Source organism: Dryobates pubescens, chromosome 10, assembly GCF_014839835.1.
Source record: "Dryobates pubescens isolate bDryPub1 chromosome 10, bDryPub1.pri, whole genome shotgun sequence".
In the NCBI taxonomy this organism is placed as follows: Eukaryota; Metazoa; Chordata; class Aves; order Piciformes; family Picidae; genus Dryobates; species Dryobates pubescens.
Window position 1 is genome coordinate 7,257,081 of NC_071621.1, and position 22,536 is coordinate 7,279,616.

Sequence of the window (22,536 nt, forward strand, 5' to 3'; positions counted from 1 at the left end):
TAAGCAAAGTTTAAAATGAGTAAGTTGTGTTTTGCAGAAAACGAGAAGTCGGAAGCTGTCAGTAGCCGGTGAAAAACAGTCATTCTTCCTTTTTCTCCAAGTAGTTTCAATGAACGATGGCATTTTAGGGTACGAAAAAGACATGCCTGAAGCACCCTCTAGAGGACATTTTAAAGGGCGTTCGACGGGATACCCTTTGCCTTCTTAAAAGTTGGGTCCTCCGTCCTTACTGTTGCGTTCTTTCCCTGCCCAACCCATAAAGAGAAAGAAAACAAGCGCCGACCTCGGAGCCCCTAGACCCTAAATTTCCCTACGGAAGGTTCTGACGACTATGTTGGGGGTATCCAGGCTCCGCATCGCACTTCGCTGGTGTGTACACCAGTGGGACGGAGGCACGGTCGTCTCATATATATGGATTTGTCTTCTTACACATAGATTTCCCTGTGCTTTCAGTAAAACTAAGGAGATGGCTCACGCCGTGGCAGCCGAGCGCGGAGCTCCGCCTTCCGCCGCAGCCCCGGGACGGCTCCCGGCTCCTCGGGAGGAGGAGGAGCCGGAGCTGGAGCCGGAGCTTGCCGGGCGGGGGAAGGGGCGGCAGGTTTGGGATGAGGCGGGAGGAGGAGGAGCTGGAGCGGCAGGAAGGGTGTTTCCCTGCGCAGCTCCGGGTTGTGAAGTGACTCAGACAGGAAACTCCCCGTCAGGCGCGGCCCAGGAGCGGAGCCGCCGGGCCGACGCGACCCTCGGCGGCGAACGGGCCGGGCCGAGCCGAGCGGAGTCCCCAGGCAGGCGGACAGACAGACCGTTCCTGCCGCCGGGCAGCGCCGTTCCGGGGAGCCGGCGGCGAACGGGTGAGCAGCGCTTTCCCGGGCCCGGGAGCGGCCTGTCCGCGGGGTGGGGGTCGTCCCGGCGGCGACTTCACCGCTTCGGGTGCGGCTTCACTCCCCTGCCCCGTTTATAGACGCTTTATCTGAGGCGCCGGACGGCTGTGCGCCCTTTCCGCGTCCCTCTCGCTAGTGACCGCCAGCCCGGCACCTTTATTTTTGATTTACTGATAACCCCCACTCAGGTTTTGGTGCTCCCCCGGACTAATCCCACCGCAACAGGCTGCGGCCCGCCGAGTCGGGCCTGCCCCGTTGCGGGGGCGCCGGGCCTTGCCGGGGCTGCTGGCTTGGGGACTTCGGCGGAGCCACGCACCGGGGTGCTGGGCGTCGGCCCGGAGGAGCTGCGGTGGCGAGGCGGGAAGGGTGGCTGTAGGCAGCAGGAAGGAAACGGACAGGTGACCGCTCCCTCCGGCGGACCCTGCCGGTGGAAGAAGCTCCAGGGGTCTTTATCTAAAAGTCAGTAAGCTAGTTTTAGTCTCCTCTTCTGGGTGCAGTGTCTGAATTGTTCTCTCACGCGTAGTCCCTGTGTCTGGAACACTGGAGCGGTTGGAGTTTTGCTTCTTAGGCTGGGCAGGAGCTCATTAGATGGGGAAAACTAGAAACCCTATGAAAGTTTGCCCTGCTTTGCAAGTGAAGGAGATGATCTAGTGTCTAAGGAGGTGGAGTAGCTGCTTCTTAAGAAAGTGAGTTTTATCCCGTTAAAATAACTATATAATGTAATGAGAGTATTAATGTTAGCAGTAAACTTCTCTAGGTGTGGTCTGGTACCCCTTCCCTCTCCTGCCTGTCTCTGACAAGCAGAGAGATGAAGACAAACATGCAGCTCATCTGTGTGAATATTGCTGTAGTTCATCAGCAACTCTGCTAATTATCTTTGCCTTTCAGTAAGTGCTTGTTGCTTTGATTTTTATTCCTGTGCCGTTTGATGACAGGTTTGAGTAGCATTTAGACATGTAAATGGTTGGTTGTGCCAGGGAGGCTGTAAAGAAGAAGTTATTTTTGTTGGATGTAGACAGTCTGCCGGAAGCAGTGGCTGGAGAGCACTCATCAGAGCAGGAAGAAAACTGTCTGGAGGAACTTCTTAATTAGAATGTCATACCACCCTTTGCTGTAAACAGTGGGAATGGAAAAGTTGGGCTAATGGGTGACTCCAGTCCTTACTTTGTTCCAGTTAGTTATTTATTGTAATAAAGATAAGGCAAACACATTGAAAACGCACTTATGCAGCATTGCTGGTTTGCGTGTTTTTTCAAAGTGGAGCTTCTAATGGTATCATAATGCTGCTCTGTCATCCATCTGAGCTGTATGCCAGAAAATGGGTTGCTAGTCCTTACCAAAGTGTTCTGGTTCTTGATTCTACTTTAAGTCCCACTTTTACCTCTTGAAAACTTTTTTGCATTTGTAAACACAGAGTTTCTCCTGAGCTGATGTAAAGAGCTCTTTAAGTATTCCCAGACAACTGGTCTGTGAAGTCTGGCCAGTGTAGACAGCCAGTGTGTCTCTAGCTGCCAGGAAGGGAGAGAGACAAGTCAGAAGCAGCCTGTACAGCAGGAAGGCTTAGTCTCAGTGTTATCAAAGCTTGCTTGACTTGCTTCCTAAGAAATGTACTGTAGTCTTGTCCTGCAGCTTTTACTGGGGTTTTGGGGTTTTGTTTGTTTGTTTTTGTAAGGGACAATGTGATTGCAGGTTTTTGATTGTACTTGGTGGTTTGCATATTGCTAAACTTTAAATAAAGAATAAACCTCTTAGAATCTTAGAAAAATCCACAATCCCCCTAGCTGCTCCATTGAAGAAGAGTGAGACTTGGTAGCTTTTGCTTACAGACCTTGGATCAGTTCCTGATGCAGGTCATGAGGAGAGTGGAGTGCTGTTTGAAATGTATTCAGCAGTGTTAACTTAAAATTTCTAAACAGATATTACAGTTGCCTAAGTTATTTAAAAAGTAAATATTTCTCAATCAAAGCTTTTCAGTTCTTAACTTCTGGCTGTGTGATCTGCAAAGGATGGTAGTCCTTTAGTGATGTACCTGTCATATCCAAAGCATTAACAAAATTCTTGTTTCTTCAGTTTGCCTTATGTGGAAATTAGTCTGTGGTTTTGAACCCACAGATTCTCATGTCCCCCTACACAGACTTCAAACAATTAACAGATACCTGTTCCACCGACGTGTTTTATATTAGAAGTTTGTCTGATACACTATTGAAGGGTAGTGCTTTGTTTATTCATTCTGTGAGAAAAATGTCTTGTAAGGTGGCTCTTTCTTACCCTATGCAGTGCTACAGGCTGGGGTCTGAGTGGCTGGAGAGTGGCCAGGCAGAGAGGGACCTGGGGGTACTGGTCGATGGCAGGCTGAACATGAGCCTGCAAGTGTGCCCAGGAGGCCAAGAGGGCCAATAGCATCCTGACCTGCATCTGGAACAGTGTGGCCAGCAGGAGCGGGGAGATCATTCTGCCCCTGTACGCTGCACTGGTTAGGTCACACCTTGAGTGCTGTGTCCAGCTCTGGGCCCCTCAGTTTAGGAGGGATGTTGACTTGCTGGAGCGTGTCCAGAGAAGGGCAACAAAGTTGGTGAGGGGTTTGGAACACAAGCCCTATGAGGAGGGGCTGAGGGAGCTGGGGTTGCTCAGCCTGGAGAAGGGGAGACTCAGGGGTGACCTTGTTGCTCTCTATAACTACCTGAAGGGAGGTTGTAGACAGGCAGAGGTTGGTTTCTTCTCCCAGACAACCAGCACTAGAACAAGAGGACACAGTCTCAAGCTCTGTCAGGGGAAGTTTAGGCTGGATGTTAGGAAGAAGTTCTACACAGAGAGAGTGATTGCCCTTTGGAATGGGCTGCCCAGGGAGGTGGTGGAGTCACTGTCATGGAGGAGACTTGATAGGGTGCTTGGTTGCATAGTTTAGTTGATTAGGTGGGTTGTATTAGTTGATAGGTTGGATGTGATGATCTTGAAGCTCTCTTCCAACCTGGTTTATTCTATTCTTGAGGGTAATTTTCACAATCTTATCACTCTCTTCTCAGTATCATCTGATTTTATTTTTTTTCACTTTGTTTCTCAAATATTTCCAAGATATTCAAGCTGAGATGGAATCTTCAGGGTGGCTGAAATTGAGCTGCAAAGTTGGAACAAAAAGGTGGAACATCGACTCCCTACAAAGCTCCTTTTCTTAGATTTAGTTTTACTTATCCTTTGGCCTAAAGGCTGCAACAATTCCAGTACCATACAAGAGAAAGTTAACTTTAGCATAATTTCCACATACACTTATGTGTGCATCAAGGCTGTTTAACTTTACAGCTGTAGCTCTTTGTTCTTGGGGCAGGTTCTTCATGTGGTTCCTTTGCTGTACCAGCAGGTAAACATTAATGTCGGGCAGTGTATTATCCCATAGTGAGTCAAAAGCCAATTGTATGACAGACTTTGATTCTCTTGAAACAGTGACGGTGTGAGTTTCTGAAATTTTTGTTGTTTATATGTGTTTAAATAGCTGTAGTTACTATGGCACATCCCAATTTAGTAAGCAATTACTCTTAAAACAAATTAAGTGCTTGTTTATGTAGGGACGCTGCAGGGGCTTGACACAACCCAAGCGTGAATGGCCAGTGATGTGGTTTGGGTGGATGCTTCCATGCGCTTGGGAACAGTCCGCATCAGGGATTTGGACATGTTCTCAGATGGGGGCGGGGGAGGGAGTAGCAACTATAACATAATTGGAAACTATTGATATTGAGAACACATACTTTGTTACAAGTGGGCTCTGGCAGACCTTACACTTGCAGGGCATCCTGTTGGTTTTGGCAACATTGTTATTTGAAGACGTACCAAGTGAAAGCCCCCCTTATTTAGCCTTGTTTTGTGAGCAGATCGGATGCAGTAAGATGAATGGATACCTCAGCGTTATGAAATATGACTGCATATCTACAAAAAACTTACTGGGAACTTAGCACTTGCATTTCAAGCTACAGGTGTCAGTTTAGGATTTTTTTTTGCTATACATCTGCTCCTAGAAGGTGATGCTTGCACAGCTTCAAGGTGCACTTTGCTGTGAGATACCGGTAACTCAGTGTGTATTGAGTTCCTTAAGTATCTTTCCATTAATGCACATCACCTGCTTTCATAGTCATAAAATTAGCGAATGATGCATTGATAAAACTTCTTAGAGGAAGGCTGAGGTGCAGCAGATCTTTCTGTCTTTTGGCATCAAAAATGTACATAGGCAAAAATCCCCAAAGCTTTTTTTCTTTCCCTTCATAGGACTTAACAAATTTTCTGTGTCAGTATGAACCCTTTGCACTCTATGTCTATAAATATATGTGCAGTTATAACTGTGTATGTTGTGGAAAAAATCCGGTCTTCAAACTGTTCAATGTTAATTGGGGAAAGTGTCAGTCTTGGACTTCTAACTGTAAAAAGTAGGGTCATGGTAAAGACAGGTGTAGCACAAATAATTGTCAAGCATTTGCCACCTGAGTAGAAACCACCCTCTCTTCAGGCTCACCATCACAGAATTGTCAGGGTTGGAAGGAACCTCAAGGATGATCTAGTTCCAACCCCTTCTGAAAGAGGTAATGACCAGCATTGTTGCTACTCAGTCTAAAAGAGCTTGTCTGCATGAAGCTTCTGTGAGAATGGCTTTACTGCATTTAACCCCTCATGCCTGACTCCTTTGTGTGTGTATGTGTGGTTTTGTGGGTGGGTTGTTTGTTTGTTTGTTAATAGAAACATAGAATTTTAGGGTTGGAGGTGACCTCAAGAATCCTTTAGTTCCAATTCCCCTGCCATGGGCAGGCGCACCTTACACTAGATCAGGTAGCTCAGAGCTACATCCAGACTGGCCTTAAAAACTTCCAGGGATGGGGCTTCCACTGCTTCCCTGGGCAACCTGTTCCGGTGTTTCACCACACTCATGGTGAAAAGCTTCTTCCTAACATCCAATCTGAATCTACCCATTTCTATTTTTTTTTTCCCCATTCCCCTAGTCCTATCGCTACCTGCCACTCTAAAAAGTCCCTCACTAGCTTTCTTGTAGGCCCCTTAAGATATTGGAAGCCCACAGTAAAGTCTCCTTGGAGCCTTTCCTTGGAGCAGAATCTCCTGCTGGCTATGCTTCTCTTGATGCAGCCCAGAAAGCCACTTGCATCCTGGGCTGCCAAGTGCATGCTGGTGGCTCATATTGAGCTTCTCACCCACCAGCACCCCCAAGTCCTTTTCTTCAGGGCTGCTCTCAAGCCAGGACAGCAAGTGAATTTATAGCTGTGTAGCCTTTCTAGAGAAGGACCACTGTGGGAGATGTGATCTGAAGTTGTGGACAGCAGAGCTGGGTGTGCTGGGGAGGAAGCCCAGTTCTCCAAGCCTTCCTGGCTGAGAGGTGGTAATCCCTCATCCCAAGGGTAGCTGGAAACAATACTCATGCCCTGATGCCATATACCTTCCCCAAATCTGCCAGACCTCTGCTTCTGCTGGCAAGGACCATAATGGGGCATGAGTCTCATGGCCTGGTAAAGTACTGAGCTCAGGGAGGGCTCTCACAGTTAAATTAACTCCTTGTTGGGTATTCCCCGTGTGGGATTTAGCCAGCAGAAATCTTCCAGGTGTGGATTTGCAACCCTCCAAGTCATGCTGTGAGGTCCCTGTTAAACTCTTCTCACCAACCGGAGAGAAGTAAAGATGGGCTTGATGGCCCTTCATCTGAGTGGTTGCTCTGTGGTTCTCTGTGTGTTGCCAGGACACGTGCCTTGGCATAGGCACAGCTTAAAGTGGATGTCCTCTGCAATAGGGGAAGTTCAACCTGCTGACTTGAATACAGCTTTTCTTATTTCAAGCAATTGGGTAACATGTGAGCAGCTGACACTTCTGCTCTTGCTTTCATTAGAGGTAAATGCCAGGGCAGCAGTCTGTGGTGCCATCCTTTCACTGGTTCACGAGTGCTCTTGCTTTACAAGGTATTTCCTCATGGAGTGGAATTAATTGCATGTTTTCTCTGTGCTTGGGCTGGATATTGGGAGATTTTCCCTTTTTTTTAACGTTTAACAAGGTGTCTCAGCAAGCCTCTCACAGAGCTGGTTTCTGCAGGTCTGCTTTTCAGGAATCTTGGCTGGGAGGTGGTAGAATGACCAAGCAACTTTTCAAAGCCAGGAATTATTCATTTGGAGCAAAAAATGCCACTCTCCCTTCCTCCACCAAAAGGCATCGTGAGACTTCAGGTGGCACGTGGGCTTGCACTTACTAGATAACATTCTACCAATGTTTAGCAGCTTTGAGTGTCAGTGATATTCTTAGGAATTAATACAATATTAAGTAAGAGGTGGGGGGAGGTGCTTCAGTTTTTGTTGTTTGGTTTTTTTTTTAAAGAACCACTAATATTTCAAATCTAGTACTATGGTTTCACATTAGGATGTGAATCTCAAGGGTAGATGTACTAAGTAGTTATTCCAGCTGTGTAAATGGTACAAGGAGTTTTTGGAGATGCTTATTTTATGTGCTACAGTTGTGCAAGAGATTTGTTTCTAGGGGTTAGATAGTGACATACAGCACTACCAGATTTCTTTGAGATGCTTCCCTTCTGATAGTGACATGGATACCTTATTAGCAGGAAATAGAATAGAATAAACCAGGTTGGAAGAGACCTTCAAGATCATCGTGTCCAACCTATCATCCAACACCACCTAATCAACTAGACCATGCAACCAAGCACTCTATCAAGTCTCCTCCTGAATACCTCCAGTGATGTTGGACCCGCACCCCCCCCCCCCCCCCCCCCCCCCTCAGGCAGCCCATTCCAATGGGCAATCACTCTCTCTGTGTAAAACATCCTCCTAACCTCCAGCCTGAACCCTGTAGGCCTGAACTTCATTTATAGTCTTATTCTGGTATAACTCTAATTATTTTAAGTGGCTTCACTTATCAAGTGATAACAAGGGTACACTGAATTATACATTCTGAATGTAAAGTTCAAGTCAACTGTCGTGACATACTGCTCAATATAGATGTGGATGCTTCTCAGGTGATATCAGAATTAAAGCCTTTGATGAATTTTCACTGAAATTGCATATTTTCATATATAAAAATGGAAGTATGAGATGTTACAGATGATGAGCTCTTTTAGAGGAAAAAGGAAAGCTTAAGAAACTAAAAGCAGTTATTTGCTTATTGCCATTTTCTCCTACACCCTGTCCTGTAGTAACTCCTAAATTAAAAAACCCAAAACTTAAAATATAACTTCTTGTCTCATTCTCCCCCTCCTCCTCAAAATGCACATAGTGGTACATTTATTTATTTTTTAACTGCTTCTGAAATCTGGTTTGGGTTTGTTTTGTCAATACTGTGATTTGAAAAAAAAGTTACATTCTTCTTGTACAAGAAAAGCTGCTTTTAAGGGTGAATAGTGCAAATCTGCCTAAAATGTCTTCCAGCTTATTTTTCAGGTAAAGCAATGTAACTATATGTTGGTTTTGTCTCTTACATGAAAGTTGAGAGAGTTGTATTGTATCTACAGGTAGGGGGAAGGAGTGGGAATAGCAGGACACAGCGTCTGTGTTAAAGAGTCTTTCACTGAAGCCTGCCTTTTTTGTTTTGTTTTGTTTTTAAAACCCCAAAACTTAAAATGACACAGTGCTGAAGCCAAAATTTCAGCTGCATTGGAAAAAACCAAACCCCACAGCAAACCACTGGATATAATTTATTAATGGCATGCTACTGGGGGCATGTGCTGTAGAATGGAGCTGGACACATAACACAGAGTTGCTGTGGAATATGGGGCTCAGGGGGCTGCACCTGCCTGGGGTGGCTTTCCCCAGGGGTGCTGGGGCTGGCAGCATTGCTGCAGGCTGGGACTGCTACCAGGCAGGTTCCACTGAGAAGCAGTTAGGCTGACCATGAAGTAACTGTCTGGAACTGGATTCATGATGAGAGTGCTATCCTCCCCTGAGAAAATAACATTTTCTTCCTTATGTGTCCTCAGTCTTGTGAAATAAAAGAGTACAGTTCAAGAACTCCCATGCCTAAGTAAATAGTTTGTCTAAGGCTGGGGAGTTATCTTCTTGCTTAAATTGAAGTCTAAAGACTACAGTCTTGTCTTTCTCTGGATCTTTGTGTCTCGTTTCCCTCACCAGCAACAGGCTGGCGCTCAGCTCACTACCCCCTGCTTTTGGGGTATACACATAGGTGTGCCTTTTTTGACTAAAGTAACAGCAGTCCCTCCACACCAAATACAAAGGACAACCAAGCAAACCCATGATGACTAGGTGCAAGTGTGACAGTAGCCTTCCTGCAGGATGATAGGTGCTGTGTCTAAGTGCTAGACACGTGCTAACTCCATGTGCACTTGCTTGCCTCTCTTTCTGAGGTGGTTATTGCTCTTGCTGCTCCCTTCTTCATGTTTTGCAGAGTTCTTACACTTGGAATCTTACCTTTGCTAAGAAATAAGAAGTTTGCATAACTGCTGAACATGCCATAAGCAGTATGCTTCAGCACTTCACTTCTGTGGTAAAATTGAACCTTGCCCAAAGCAATGCGGAGCAGCTTTGCTTCCTAACACACCCATGCAGCCCCAGGAAGAACCAGAAGCAGAAGTATGAGACAAATATGCATTGAGGACAGCTGCAGAAGGTAACAGTAGCAGCACAGCAAAATGGCAAAAGCAGCTAAACAAGAAGAAACGACAGGGAGAGGAGGCATGAACTGAGTGAGAGGAAAGGAACATGAGAAAGAGAAGGGGAAGGAGTTAGTCAAGAAACAAAATGTAAGTTGCAAGTGGTGCAACTCAAGGTGTAATATCAGAGAGTATTAAAGGGCTGAGGCAAATGTGTGTAGCAAAACAGATCTCAGTACACCTAACTTAAAATGGGGCAACAGTTTAATCTTTGACTGCCTTGTTCACATGCATGGGATGCCTTTGGAGTGAACTTTACGGTATGAGTCTTCTCCCACATCATTGTGATGGATTCTCAGATGAAATGGGGATGAGCAGAATCTGTTTCCCACTTTTGAAGTTCATGTGTGCTTGAGAATCTTGCATGGAAGATAGAATTTGATCCTACATTTTATCATAAGGAAGTTACATCTCTCCTCCAAACTTCAAGATATGGAATGATACTGCAGATTCCCAGCTGCTTGTTGAAATACAGGGTGATTACTTGCTGTGTTGTCCACTGCAGGTGCTGCTGCTGTAGAATTAGTATATGCTCATCCAGGTGCTACTGCTGGCTGCTAACACAGCAGGAAAAGATCAACACACTCTTATGCTAATGTGCTAGTAAGAATAGAGTGACTCTGGCCTTGTGCTATGATACAGGAGTGCTTGGGTTACACTACGCTCTCTACTTGTGGGAGTTTTCTTGCACCTGATAGCAAGCATCAAAAAAGGTGATTCTGTCCTGACATGGCTCACCATTCTTGATACAGGTTTGTCCAAAGAGCCTGGGAGTTGCCATTCATAACCTGTTGTGATGACAGCAGAGTGTCAGGCCTTCTTGTGAATGGGAAAGAGCTTGAATTCAGCTAGGACCCTGGAAGGGAACACCTGTAGTTACTTGACAGGCATGATTGATTATCATCTGAGTGCTGGTTTGTCAGGGAGCCCTTTCATCTCTGTGACAGTGTTATTAGCAGTGCTGTTCTCCTGACCTTGATTATCTTGTAGGAGGGAGAAACAGTACTGACTCATGAAAGTGTTTAGGTTGCATTAATGGTGCTCCCATGGCTTACCTTACCAAAGTACCCAATACTGCACAGAATTAGTTTGAACCTTGGTTGCACAGTTATAGTGTTAAGTGTTGCTTGTGTAAAGCAATGGAGATTGCTTGTGATGTTTTCCTGCAGGGGACAGAAAGAAGCTGGCCAGGTGGCAAGGTAGGATACCTTAATGAAGTTACATAACAAATTCACATATGACTGAATACAAAAGGCTTTTAGTTTGGGTAGCTGAGATTTTCAAGCAAACAAAACAAAATCTCCACTCTAGCCTTGCATTTTCTCCCAAATCTTGGAAGCCTGCTTCCTGCCTTGCAACCTGCCAACAGCAGGGCAAAGCAGTAGGAGACTAATACTGAATTAATAGTTTCCATTGTGTAGCCATTCTTCTGGGACTTGCTCTGGTGCAGAATTCTTGTTTCATCTTTTGCACCTATTGAGCCTTTTAAAATTCTAATTGCAGATGTATTTTTGAAAGCTTAACAGTATGTCAGATCTGTTGCACAAAGGACTGTCAACTTCTGTTTGCTTTCTTCTGTCTTTTACTTTAATCAGCCAGGCCAGTAAATGATGTGAAAAGCATTTTTCTTCGCTTCTTCAGCTTATGCAAATCTGTTGCTTAGGAACGAAGAGGAGCTCCAGTCCCAAAAGGAACATCTTATGCTGATCTTCTTGGCAAAAGCATAGCTTGTGCTGTCCAGAGCAGAGAAAAAGAGCATTCAAACAGAGAAGATTCTCAGTGTATTGCTGTTTTCTGAAGCACGTTAGCTATCATTCTGTTAAAATGTCTTCTGCTGTGTCTCAGCTGATAGGTATGCAGTTGGACAGCTGAGGCTCTTGAAGTTTTAATTAAAATTTAACTAAAAGGGAATGTTTGAGAGAGATCTTGCTGGTCTGAAAGAAAATGTTATAGTCATCTCTGTGCTGTTCTTAGAAGAGAGAACCTGTTCCTTTTGTCAGCTCTTTGCTCACAAGTGCCTTTTTGTGATCAGAGTCTTAAAAATTAACTTGAGTAGGAACATTACACAGAGTATTGAATCAAATCTGCTTCATAACAACATCATGTAGTTGATTTTTTTTTTTTCTGCCAGCCAAGAGCACAGAAGAATGACACAATGTAACAGAAGAAACCTAAAAACATTGGGTTGCTATAGGGATAAAACTTCTGCTGCTCTGCAGACCAAGCCTATTCCTATGGGAATATTGTCATTAATTCCCAGGGAGCTCACTGGGACTGGTCCTGTAGATCCCAGTTCAGCAGACCACTCAACCAGCTTTTAAAATTCATCTCTATTTTTTTTATCTCTCCTGCTGTGCATGTTTTTTAGTGATATGCTTCTGCTTTAACTGTTATACAGAGAATTGTCTTGATTTTCATGGTATTCTGACCTTTAAATAAATAAAGCAAAGCTCACCATACTTTATTCCTAATTTAAAAGGACAAAACAACTCATGTGGATACATATTTCAATTCATGGATTGCACAGCAATTGCAATCTTCTGTCTCCACACCATGCTTGATATTTTGTTTTCATTAAGATTCAAAGATGCTTTTGCAGGCTTATAAAAGAAGAGTGGTGATGTCAAAGGAAGTGCTGTTTGAAGTGCAGACAGACCTCCTCTTTGTCTTATTTTGAGCTTGGAAACATGTACAAGCACTTGCAGATCAAATGTACCTATTTAAAAGCAAAATGAAAAAATGTGTTCAGTGGACTGCAAAAAGGCACAGGGCATCCCTTCCCAACACCTGTCTTCAGTGAGATGAAATGGTATTCTCATCTCAAAAGTCATAAAATATTATTCTTGCAGTCTCTAGTTGTTTAAACTCCACCTTAATTATCTCACTCTTTGGCATGATCTTTTTCCATTTTTTCCCCAGATATGAAGTTATTTTTTCCACTTACAAATGTCAGTGTTTGAGACTTTTTTGGGTTATCTAGAGCATGATCTTACCAAAACCAATCCCCTGAACATTATAAAACACCTCTTCTTTCTTGGGCTGCAAAATTGCTGGGCTGTCAATTGTACTGGGTGTAACTACAGGCTGTTCTGTGCAGCAGCAGGAGGTGGAGTGTGCTGCAGCATCTTTTCTCACTCTGTTCCTGCAACTGTACCAGCATGCTGATGAACACTGTGGTAACTTCTGCAGCGGAGAAAAAGAGAAACTGTGCTCGAGGGGGTCAGGCTTTGCTGATCCCAGCTCTTAGTGGCATGAGGGCCCTGGCTGACAGCTGCAGCCCGGAACTGCTGAGCTAGCCCTTTGTCACCGTGGGGCCCAACCTCTCCTCCTGGCAGTGTGAACTTGCCCTGCAGTTATGGTAGCCATGGGATATGTTTTTTTCTTAACTGTTTCAGGCTGTTTGAAGTGTAACCATCTGCATTTTGAATGGATTCATGCTGCTTTTAGACTTCAGGTTTTCTTGAAATTCATGGTTAAATGACTAGGAGGATAAGCATTGGAGAATTCCTTAATTTTGGTTCTTTTGAGATGTGTACTTTAGATACTGGTGTGGAAGAACGGTGAAACAAATTGCTCCCTGTGGTCTAACTCGCATGCTTTGTAAAAATGACTTTATGATCATTTCAGTGCTCAGCCCTTCCTTTTGCATATGAATGGTGAGTTTGTTTTATGCCATGAAAAGCACATGGACTCTAGATTTCCCTGTGCACTCTATTGCTTTTCATTAATTACAGTGGAAGGTCAGCAGTGCTGCTACTTCTCTGACTCTTCTCATCATGAGATTCAGCATGGCTCAACTCTTGGCCAATTTATCTTTTCCCACCTGCCTGGGACAAGTGCAGCTGGAGGTGGTAGTGTGTGTGTTTGGGGCGGGAGGGAAGGAATGTGTTAGAAGAGAAAGCAGTCGTAGGTGGGTTGTTTCAAAGAGAATGGGACCTCAAGAGAGATTTACTCCACTGTTGCTGCTGTGGGGACAGCTGGTGGTTCATTCAGGAACAGATCGTGTGTGCCTCATTTTTCAGCACACATTTTCAGAGTTTATGTAAAAAGTGAGATGAATAAGTGGAGGAAATTTATTTCATCCATCTCTTTTTCGTCTACTGACATACTGCAGTTCTTCATGCCGGGGCAGCTTGACAGCTGAGCAAAGATACTTCTTTCACTCCCGAACCACTGGGGACATTCTGGTAATTCAGCTGAAGTTAGGCTGGAAAAGTTCCAGATCGGTTATGTTATTTTTTTCTATCATAGTTTGCTTGGCTGTTTTTATCAGAGGTTAATGATAAAGGAATATATGTTCCACAAGCAGCTGAGCTGTTACCTAAATGAGATGAGCCTTTGTTTGCCTTATCAATTTGAGTGCTCAGCGCAGTAGGGTTGGCTGCTGCACCTTTGTGCGTGATACTGATTCTGGGGAGGGCTTCTCTCTCCATGGCATTGCCAGCTCACTCCTAAGATCTTTCCCTTTCAAAGTTGTCATCTGTTTTCCATGGAAGTTTACCTTCTGGGGCACAATATGAACATGTGGTAGCAATAGACACATTGTGTCCATCACCTGATCTTACCAGGGTGCAAAGTACGCTTGGAAATTGTCACTGTGTTACCTGCTGCAACCCACCAGGTCTGAAGTGCTTAGACTGCCGATTTACTGCTCTGATGGTTATGTGATTGTTAAACCTTTAAAGATTTCAAGGTGAGGCTACTCAGGTGTTCCCAGGGTGTCAAATCTTTGAGTGATGCAAAGGGAAAAATGCCTGTCAGCTATGGCATTTAATGTTGCTACTCCTTTTTCCAAAAGGAGAGAAAGGGTTGACATAAAGTGAATGCCTCCATGTAATGGTTTACATCAGTAAAGCTGTTGATACTCTCTGATACTGATTTATTTACTGATGTATTTTGTTTTTAAATTAAAGGGCTGAATTATGCTATTTGTTTCCTGTGGGAATGGTCACCTGACAGTCTTCATCCAGCGTGTAATGCCAATTTGCAAGTAATTTAAACAGCATACGTACTTCACAGTATCACAGTATAACTAAGGTTGGAAGAGACCTCGAGGATCATCGAGTCCAACCTGTCTCCACAGACCTCATGACTAGACCATGGCACCAAGTGCCACGTCCAATCCCCTCTTGAACACCTCCAGGGACGGTGACTCCACCACCTCCCTGGGCAGCACATTCCAATGACGAATGACTCGCTCAGTGAAGAACTTTCTCCTCACCTCGAGTCTAAACCTCCCCTGGTGCAGCTTGAGACTGTGTCCTCTTGTTCTGGTGCTGGTTGTCTGGGAGAAGAGACCAACCCCTTCCTGGCCACATCCACCTTTCAGGTAGTTGTAGAGGGCAATGAGGTCACCCCTGAGCCTCCTCTTCTCCAGGCTAAACAATCCCAGCTCCCTCAGCCACTCTGAGGAGAAACTTGCTGTTCCTTTCCTATATATTTTCAGGATACTCAATATGCTTTTTTGACTTCCTGAAAAATATTTTTTGATAACATGATACCATCTTCATCATCTCCTGACCTTGTCTAACACAGCCATAGAATTTAATGTGATAATTTTTGTTGTGGAGGGCTCTCATCTGTGAGCAGATGTCAGCAAACCCAGCTATTTGAGGCTGCACCTTTTATGTTGGCCATCAGTTCTTTTTACAGTTCAGCTGTATGCATGCTTAAGGCCATTAGAGGTTATTTCTGGGGAAGTCATGGCCAAATGATTGTGGCAGAGCCTGAAGAGGAACTATATGGTAATTTCTGCATTTATTACAAGGTCTCAAGAAACCTACAATTACCAAAGTTCATTTGCTTTACTAATTTCAAATATATATATTTTTTTAACTTGGTTCCTAGCTACAAGTTACATCTGTAGGATTGTGTGCACTGCTGCTGAACACACAGAACAACTATCTGCTATCATCCAGCATCGTTTTCCTGTTTCAGCTATTTATAGACTGTGTGACCGAGTTGTCTTTTGATCCACTCTTTGGTAAATAATCTGACCTGATTAACTGTGCCACTGGAAGAAATCTTAGAAACTCAAAATGTTTTGTCCTAGAATTTAGAATTTACTCCAGAATTTAGGGATTATTAATTTTTTTAATGTTTGAGCTTGAGAGCTGAACAGTGTCACAGCAGTCTTCTCTTACAGTGATTATGAAATTCATGCTCTTTATTCTCTGCTTTCTCAGTCCTTACCTTCTGGTTTGGTTTTGAAAAAATTGTTTCTTCTAGTATTTTTTCTGGTTATGTCCAAAAAACCTTTTTTTCTTCATAACTTGCTTCTGTTCATAATTTTTTTCCAAACACTCAAATGCTTATAAGAGCAAGGCTGACAGATACATAATGGAAGTTAAGAATACAGATCTTTTGCAAAGACTTTGCCATTGTTCTGTAAGGATGGGTGTGTGGGAATGGTGTCTCTACAAAAGCAGTGTTGTGAGCAGGGCACTGCTTAGGGTACAGTTGCGTGACAGAGAACTGTGCAGAGTTATGACTTATAAAAAAGACTGGCACATCAGCTCTGAATACATTTCAATAATTGTACATCTCAGAAGTTAAATCAAAATGTAAATGATGCCAAAGGACCTTCAAGATCTGGTGGGGGGTTTTGTTTGGTTTTTTTGTTGTTCTTTGTTTGGGTTTTTCTGTGTGACCAAAATGTGACAGAGGCAGCTCAGTGAACTTCTGTGAAGCACAAGCTTTTCTGAGCAGGTCAGGCTTATATGGTGCTCACCTCCTTCAGAACTGAAGAAAAAGAATACCTTAATGTAAGATTGTGATTGTAAACTTACATACCCAAAGGTTCCTTAAAAGACCCTGTGACTGATACCACTGATCCTTGGACATGGTGGGGCTTGGCACTGTGAGGCCGAAGCATGTATTGTGAAGGAGAAAGGGATTTTCTTGCAATGAAATCCAGAAAAAGGAGTTGAGAATCGGCACAGAAGGTGCTGTCTTCTGCTTGGAAAGCTGAATGTGCTCATCAAACACCAATATTTGGCAAACCAGCTTGCTGGTGTATGTGATTCTCAGGAAGAGAAAGAGAAGATGCCAGATAATGAACATTTTTAATTAGATCGTGTTCTTGGAGTGCATTTTCACTTCAGTTCTGTAATGATGAGTCAAGATACAAAGACAGCAAGAGGAAAAAGGAGGATTATTTCAGGACTAATCCTTACATGTCTTCCACCTGAGAAAATTAATCCTGAAAAATCCCAGGTAGATACAAAGCTGAAAACACAGCATTTTTAGGAATTCACTAAGGTAGTTATCACAGGTTTGGTAATTTTACTACTATAACTGTTGTTATCAGTATGAATACAGTGTTTTAATCTGTCCCTTAAAGTATTAGCTCTCCTGCCCAGTAATTTCAACTGTAAGAAGTCAGAGTAAATGACTCTTAGAGAGGCAAAACTCTCCAATTTTATGTCTTGGGATTTTTTTTTAGTTTAGTGAGACTTAAGAGGGGAAAAAAAATAACAGTTTTTCCAGCCCTCCATCTCGTTCATTAGAAACAGCCATTGTCTTTCAGAACTGGAACTACAGCATAAAAGAAATGGCAAAATGTGGTAGGTTGAGAGAGGGCTTAGCTCTCTCTCCTCCACAGAGTAAGAAACCACAGCTAACTCAGTCGAAGAGCAAGCTATATATTTACAAGCATATATGGAAGGCAGGTTATATATAACACAATATATACAGGTATTTACAATATATACACAGAAATACACAGCAAAGAGAAATAACACAACAAAAATCCCTCCCCAAGGGAGGGATCCCCTCCTTGGAACCCCCTCTCTCCCCCCCCCCACCTCCCTTTTTCCCCAAAAAGGGGTTAGAGAGAGAGAAAGGCAAGTTACTAAGGAGAAGAGTTGTTAGCAAGCTTCAAAAGCCCATGCAGGATTAGTGTTTGCTTATCTGAAGGCCAACTCCAGCAGTTCGCAGAAGAAGCAGGCAGGGAGAACAGGCTGAAACCTCCAACTCCCCCAACTCCCAAACCAAACTGAACTGAGGAAAAAAAAATAAAATTCCAACTGCTCTACAATCTAAAGCTGAATTTTTGTTTATCAACCAATGAAATTCGTTTAGAATATCAGAATGTTTTGGTTCTAGTACCGAAAACATTAGCCAGTGTGTTCCAGCAGTGTTTGTTCTTAAAGGCACAGCCTCAAACGACCACAGTCCACCCCTTTCTAAACAATTTCATTGGCTGTTCGTACTGTCCATCCAATCCAGAACAATATTTACAGTTTGCAAGTCAAGTTCATAGTCCATTCCGGCTATACTCAGATGTAGATGATTCAGAAGTCCAAGAAAATCCAAAATCAAGAAAATGGAAAGCAGTTTGTCTCTCCGCAGACGAAGCGAAGAAAAGGGAAACAGGGACACAGGGACTCTATCACCTTCTACTTTCTGTAGCCGATCTGAATGTGCTGGTCCAGCTCGGTTCACTGAACCTCTACTATTCACCAGCCAGGTTGCTTGTTGTTCAGGTCCCCAGTGGAAACTGTTCCTCTTTCGAGTCACATCATACAGAGGTTTCACAATCTGACTGTATCCAGGGATGTGCAGTCTCCAAAATCCCACTATCCCCAAGAAACGTAGAGTTTCTTGCTTGTTCGTGGGATTTGCCATGGTAGAGATTCTATTTACCACATCCACTGTATATATACCTGTATATATTGTGTTATATATAACCTGCTTTCCATATATGCTTGTAAATATATAGCTTGCTCTTCGACTGAGTTAGCTGTGGTTTCTTACTCTGTGGAGGAGAGAGAGCTAAGCCCTCTCTCAACCTACCACACAAAAAAACTTCAAGAAAATCTTTTCTGCCTTGTTCCCAGAGCTTTCACATCAGGTGAGGGGTTGGCAAGGACTGTGCAGTAATGCTTCCTGGCTGTAGGATGTTGTCTCCCAGCTAATATGGTGTGAGGGTGGATGAACCTTGTCTGTCCTCCCACCACTGGCATTGTCAAACCTCCTCTTGCTTGCTTCTTGAGGGGTCAGAAAGGAAGTGCAAATCATGCCCTTGTAATGTTTGCAGACTTGCCAAAGCTGGGCAGGAAGGAGTTGTTTCCTCTTTCATGTCTTGCTAGGTATGAGAGTAAAAAGCTCAGCAGGAGCGTTGAACTTGGCCAAGGAAACACCAGACATGCAGATGCCTTTGGCAAAAATACAAAGTGGAGCAGTCAGAGAGCGACCATAAAGCAAAAAGTCTTTTGTAACTATCTGCACCCAATTGCTTATGTTTTTCTGGCTCAGAAAAATGCTGATCTGTCTTTGGGAAATCATGCTGAGGGGCTTGGAATAATGCACCTTCCTATATTCCTTTTCACAATCCAGAAGGCAGCAGGAAGATTTGTTTCTGCCCTTGTGTCTGTGGCCTGCTAACAGGTATTTTCTAGATGTGTGCTATTAGATAGCAGCATGAGATGGGATTTCAGTTTGGCTTATGCTTTGGTTTGTACTTTAAAATAGTATCAAAATAGCATTAAAAATATTTTACAAATCCATGGATAGTCTAATGAGCACAGAAAGCTGCTACTAGAGGATAACCCTTGTGCAATAGCAGATATTAAGCCCCAAAGCATGCAGATATCCTTTTTAAAATAGCAGGTATGGAGATTAAAAGCCTTATCTTCAGAACATTTTCTTGTAGTGCTGAGGAAATGAGCCTGGCTTTTGTGAACGCCTGGCTCTCTCCTGCAGCAGGGGCTGAGTCATTAGTGGAAAACGTTTTAGGAAGAGGAGGAAGATCTATGCATTGGTGAGAGGGAGCTGACACTTTCCTTGCATTCATTGATAGATAAGAGCAGTGATTCTTGGTGTAGAGGGGGCAGCCGTTGCTCACAAGATGTTTGAACCATGAGTGAAATATTTTTTTGTAGCATGTCCTTGCTTGTAGCTGGTGCTTTGTGGCCCTTTGCCTGCCCTGTGGTCAGTGGGGAGAGGGCTATGGGTCCTTGAGTTCCACCACCAGCGTGCCCCAGAGCAGCTGCACAACCAGGTGCTACTACTTTGGTAGAGAGGCTAAGAGCAGGAAGAGTTTCAAGCTGGAAGGTGACTTTCAGTTAAACGGACCTATGTAAAATTGCGTGTTATTTTCTGCTTTAGCTAAAGCTTGATCTGTCAGACCAAAAAAGAAAATACTATTTATTTGAAATGCTCTGATGTTTTGGAAACTCTCTGGGGTAAAACTGTTGGAAGCCTGACCTCCTCAGAGGACTTTTGCCCAGGTGTGGAATTTTTTTGGCATTTGTTTATTTATTGAAGGGAGGATGCCCCATGTTTTTTGCTCCTCTCTAATTGGAGAATAACTGTGGTTCTTGTGATGGCACTTGAGATGGGTGTAGGCAGGTGTTGGGCAAGCATCCCAGCACAGATGTGCCTGCCAGCACTCCTGTCAGTCCAGTTCTTCCTCATTTTTCAGCAGGGAGCACAAACTGCATAATATGGGTGGTTGTTTGCTTATTTTAACAAAAACTCACAGGCTCAGGCAGGCTTGGAGCAAAATTTGGGCATGGGTGTCAAGAAACACGCCCCCTGGACATTTCCAGTGGTTGTTTAAAGTTGTTGGTGAGCTCTCTACATATGTGGTATGTTTGCTTTGCAGCAGTGGTTCAGGATACAGGGTTGGTCCCTGAAGGTAGATGGGTAATCGCTTCTGGCTGCTTCCTTCCCATTGTTTTGGGTTGTGCAGGTCTTTTGGTCATCTGTGCCCTTTCTTGGATGTAAAGCTGCTATTCCTCTGGGGCTTTCCCCAGGAAACCATAATTAGGTAAGAGAAAGTGAGGAAGTTTTTCTGCACTGAAAGTGCAGCAAGTGGTAGGATTGCTAGCCCATTCCAGCTCTCTTGTGGTGAGCTTTCAGCAAAGCTGTGGCGCAATCTGCTCATTCCCCTCCTGCATGTGGGGATGACGTGTGCCAGGCAGGGGCCCACTCCTCTGGGGTGCAAATGCTTGGTGTTCTTGTCCTTGTGTTAGAGCCAAGGGCAGTGCTCAGCTGCTCCTTTTGTAGTAGGTACATTATTTTGGTCTGGCAAGTCAGGGAAAATAACTTGTAGCACCCTGTAGGAAAAAAAAGAAAGCTTCATTAAGGTGTTACCTTAAAAATGAGGAATTGTTTACTCCACTGAATAAATTGTTATACAGATGAGTAAACCATTATACAGAATTGGATTATTGAGATGTTCCATTTGATGCTTTTTTCCTAAAATTTCTTCTCATTACTGTGCTTGGCTCAGAAACACAGTGGCACCTCAAAACTCTGAGGCAGTAGTCAGAGGTGTATGGAGATTGCTGTGACCCTGAGGGGTTTGGGGTTTCTCTGTCACTAACTGATCAAAGCCGATCTGGATGCCCTAGGACTTGAAACACTGGAGAATGTTGGCAGCTTTTGACAGCCAGCTTTCCTGAAGATGGGCTAGTAGTAGTATCTGTGTATGAAAGTTTGAAGACACATCAGCTCAGAACTGAGCATTAGAGGTCATCCTTTTCTCTAGTTTTGGTCTTTCCTGGTGTGCAGCAGTGAAGGAAGAGAAATACTTCTCAACTCATAAAACGAAGGAGAAGGATGTCAGCCCTAAAAATCTAGGGTTTCAGTGTGACTGTTTCCCTTCCATTATGGTTGAGGGGAAACTGCACATTTCCCACAACATTAGTCTATATTTAATATGTTTATATTATTCTTCTTCCCTCTCTCCCTCCCCCCCCCCCCAGTGTATATAATAACATAAAAAATTACATGTGTATACATATCTGTATGTATGTATTTTTTTTAATCAGGTGCAAAATGACTGCTCAAGTAACACTGGAGGATGCCTTGTCCAATGTGGATCTCTTGGAAGAATTACCATTGCCAGATCAGCAACCATGCATTGAACCCCCACCATCATCTCTGCTTTACCAGGTGTGTTGTCCTTGTAGGAGAAAAATTTCATTTCCCATTGTTAAGAAAAATAGGATGTGCTTTAAAAAACCCCAAACAAACAAAAATCCTCAAACCCAAGGTATGTTTACATTTGCACCATATGTAAAAATTCTTTTCCCTACCGAAGATTTAATTCTATGTTTCGCTTTCTCTGCAGCCAAACTTTAATACTAATTTTGAAGACAGAAATGCATTTGTCACTGGCATTGCAAGATACATTGAGCAGGCTACAGTCCATTCTAGCATGGTAAGTAGATATTCAGGTATATACTTCCATGTTACATGGAATAAAAGGAGAGAAATGTGTCTTATTGTAGTCCATTATGGAAAATCAAAAAGCAAGACTTCCAGGGGTCAATACGATGAAAAAGTGTGTGGCTGTTCTTTTTTCCCATGTGTACTTCTTGATAAATTAGAAAATTGTCTGCCTTCTTGGTCAACCAGTGTTGCTCAGAATTTTCCTGCTTTCATTGTGCATTTTTCCGGTACTCTGGGGCGAGTTACTTGTATTGACCTTCCATCTTTTCAATTCCCAATATTTGTCAGCTTAGCGGTGCTGAAACATTTCTGTTGGCTTTCTCACAATTCCGCAACAGAAGCTGCTAACTCCATCTCTGCTGGTGGTCTAGCTCTTGTGGGATACAAGAGGACTTGCAGGTTGCCAATGCTGATCTGTAATGAACTTGTCATTTTATGGCAGTCTTGGAAAATGAGGAATAATGTGCCTTGTCATTATAGAGGCCAGTTCAAAAATGGTGGAATAGACAGATTAAGCACCTGATTATATGCTACAGGAAATCATGTAAATTTACACCAGTCTGCTTTAAAAATTGGTGACCCCTGGTCCTGTTTTGATTATTTGGGTGTGGTTGGATCTCTACTCTTCATGTTCTAGCTCTTTTATCCTTGACCCTTGCACCTTCAGTGCCTAAGTTTAAAAACAAACAACAACCAAAAAACAACCCACCACCAAGACAAACATCACTCCACCACCCTCCCTCTGTCAGATTAGCATTTTTATTTGTATTTTTAAATCATACTATCTGTAGTTTGGGGGGAAAAGAACAACAAAACTATTTGTGG

The 22,536-nt window shown here is 43.5% G+C and overlaps 1 protein-coding gene across 4 annotated transcripts in view; it reads left to right on the forward strand.

Moving 5' to 3' along the window:
• The first annotated feature begins 795 nt into the window (after positions 1-795).
• Positions 796-22,536, forward strand: part of CYFIP1 (cytoplasmic FMR1 interacting protein 1) — an 88,534-nt gene continuing 66,793 nt past the window's right edge. For 2 of the 4 annotated variants that reach the window (XR_008462406.1, XM_054164755.1), the window contains exons 1-3: positions 800-848; positions 21,309-21,432; positions 21,611-21,700. Coding sequence is in view for 3 of the 4 variants with exons in the window: in XM_054164755.1 (XP_054020730.1) it covers positions 21,316-21,432; positions 21,611-21,700 (207 nt within the window). In the remaining variant the exon portion in view is untranslated. Of the gene's footprint in view, positions 849-910; positions 928-21,308; positions 21,433-21,610; positions 21,701-22,536 lie in introns of those variants that run through there. The other 2 variants (XM_054164757.1, XM_054164753.1) reach the window with 2 other exon arrangements.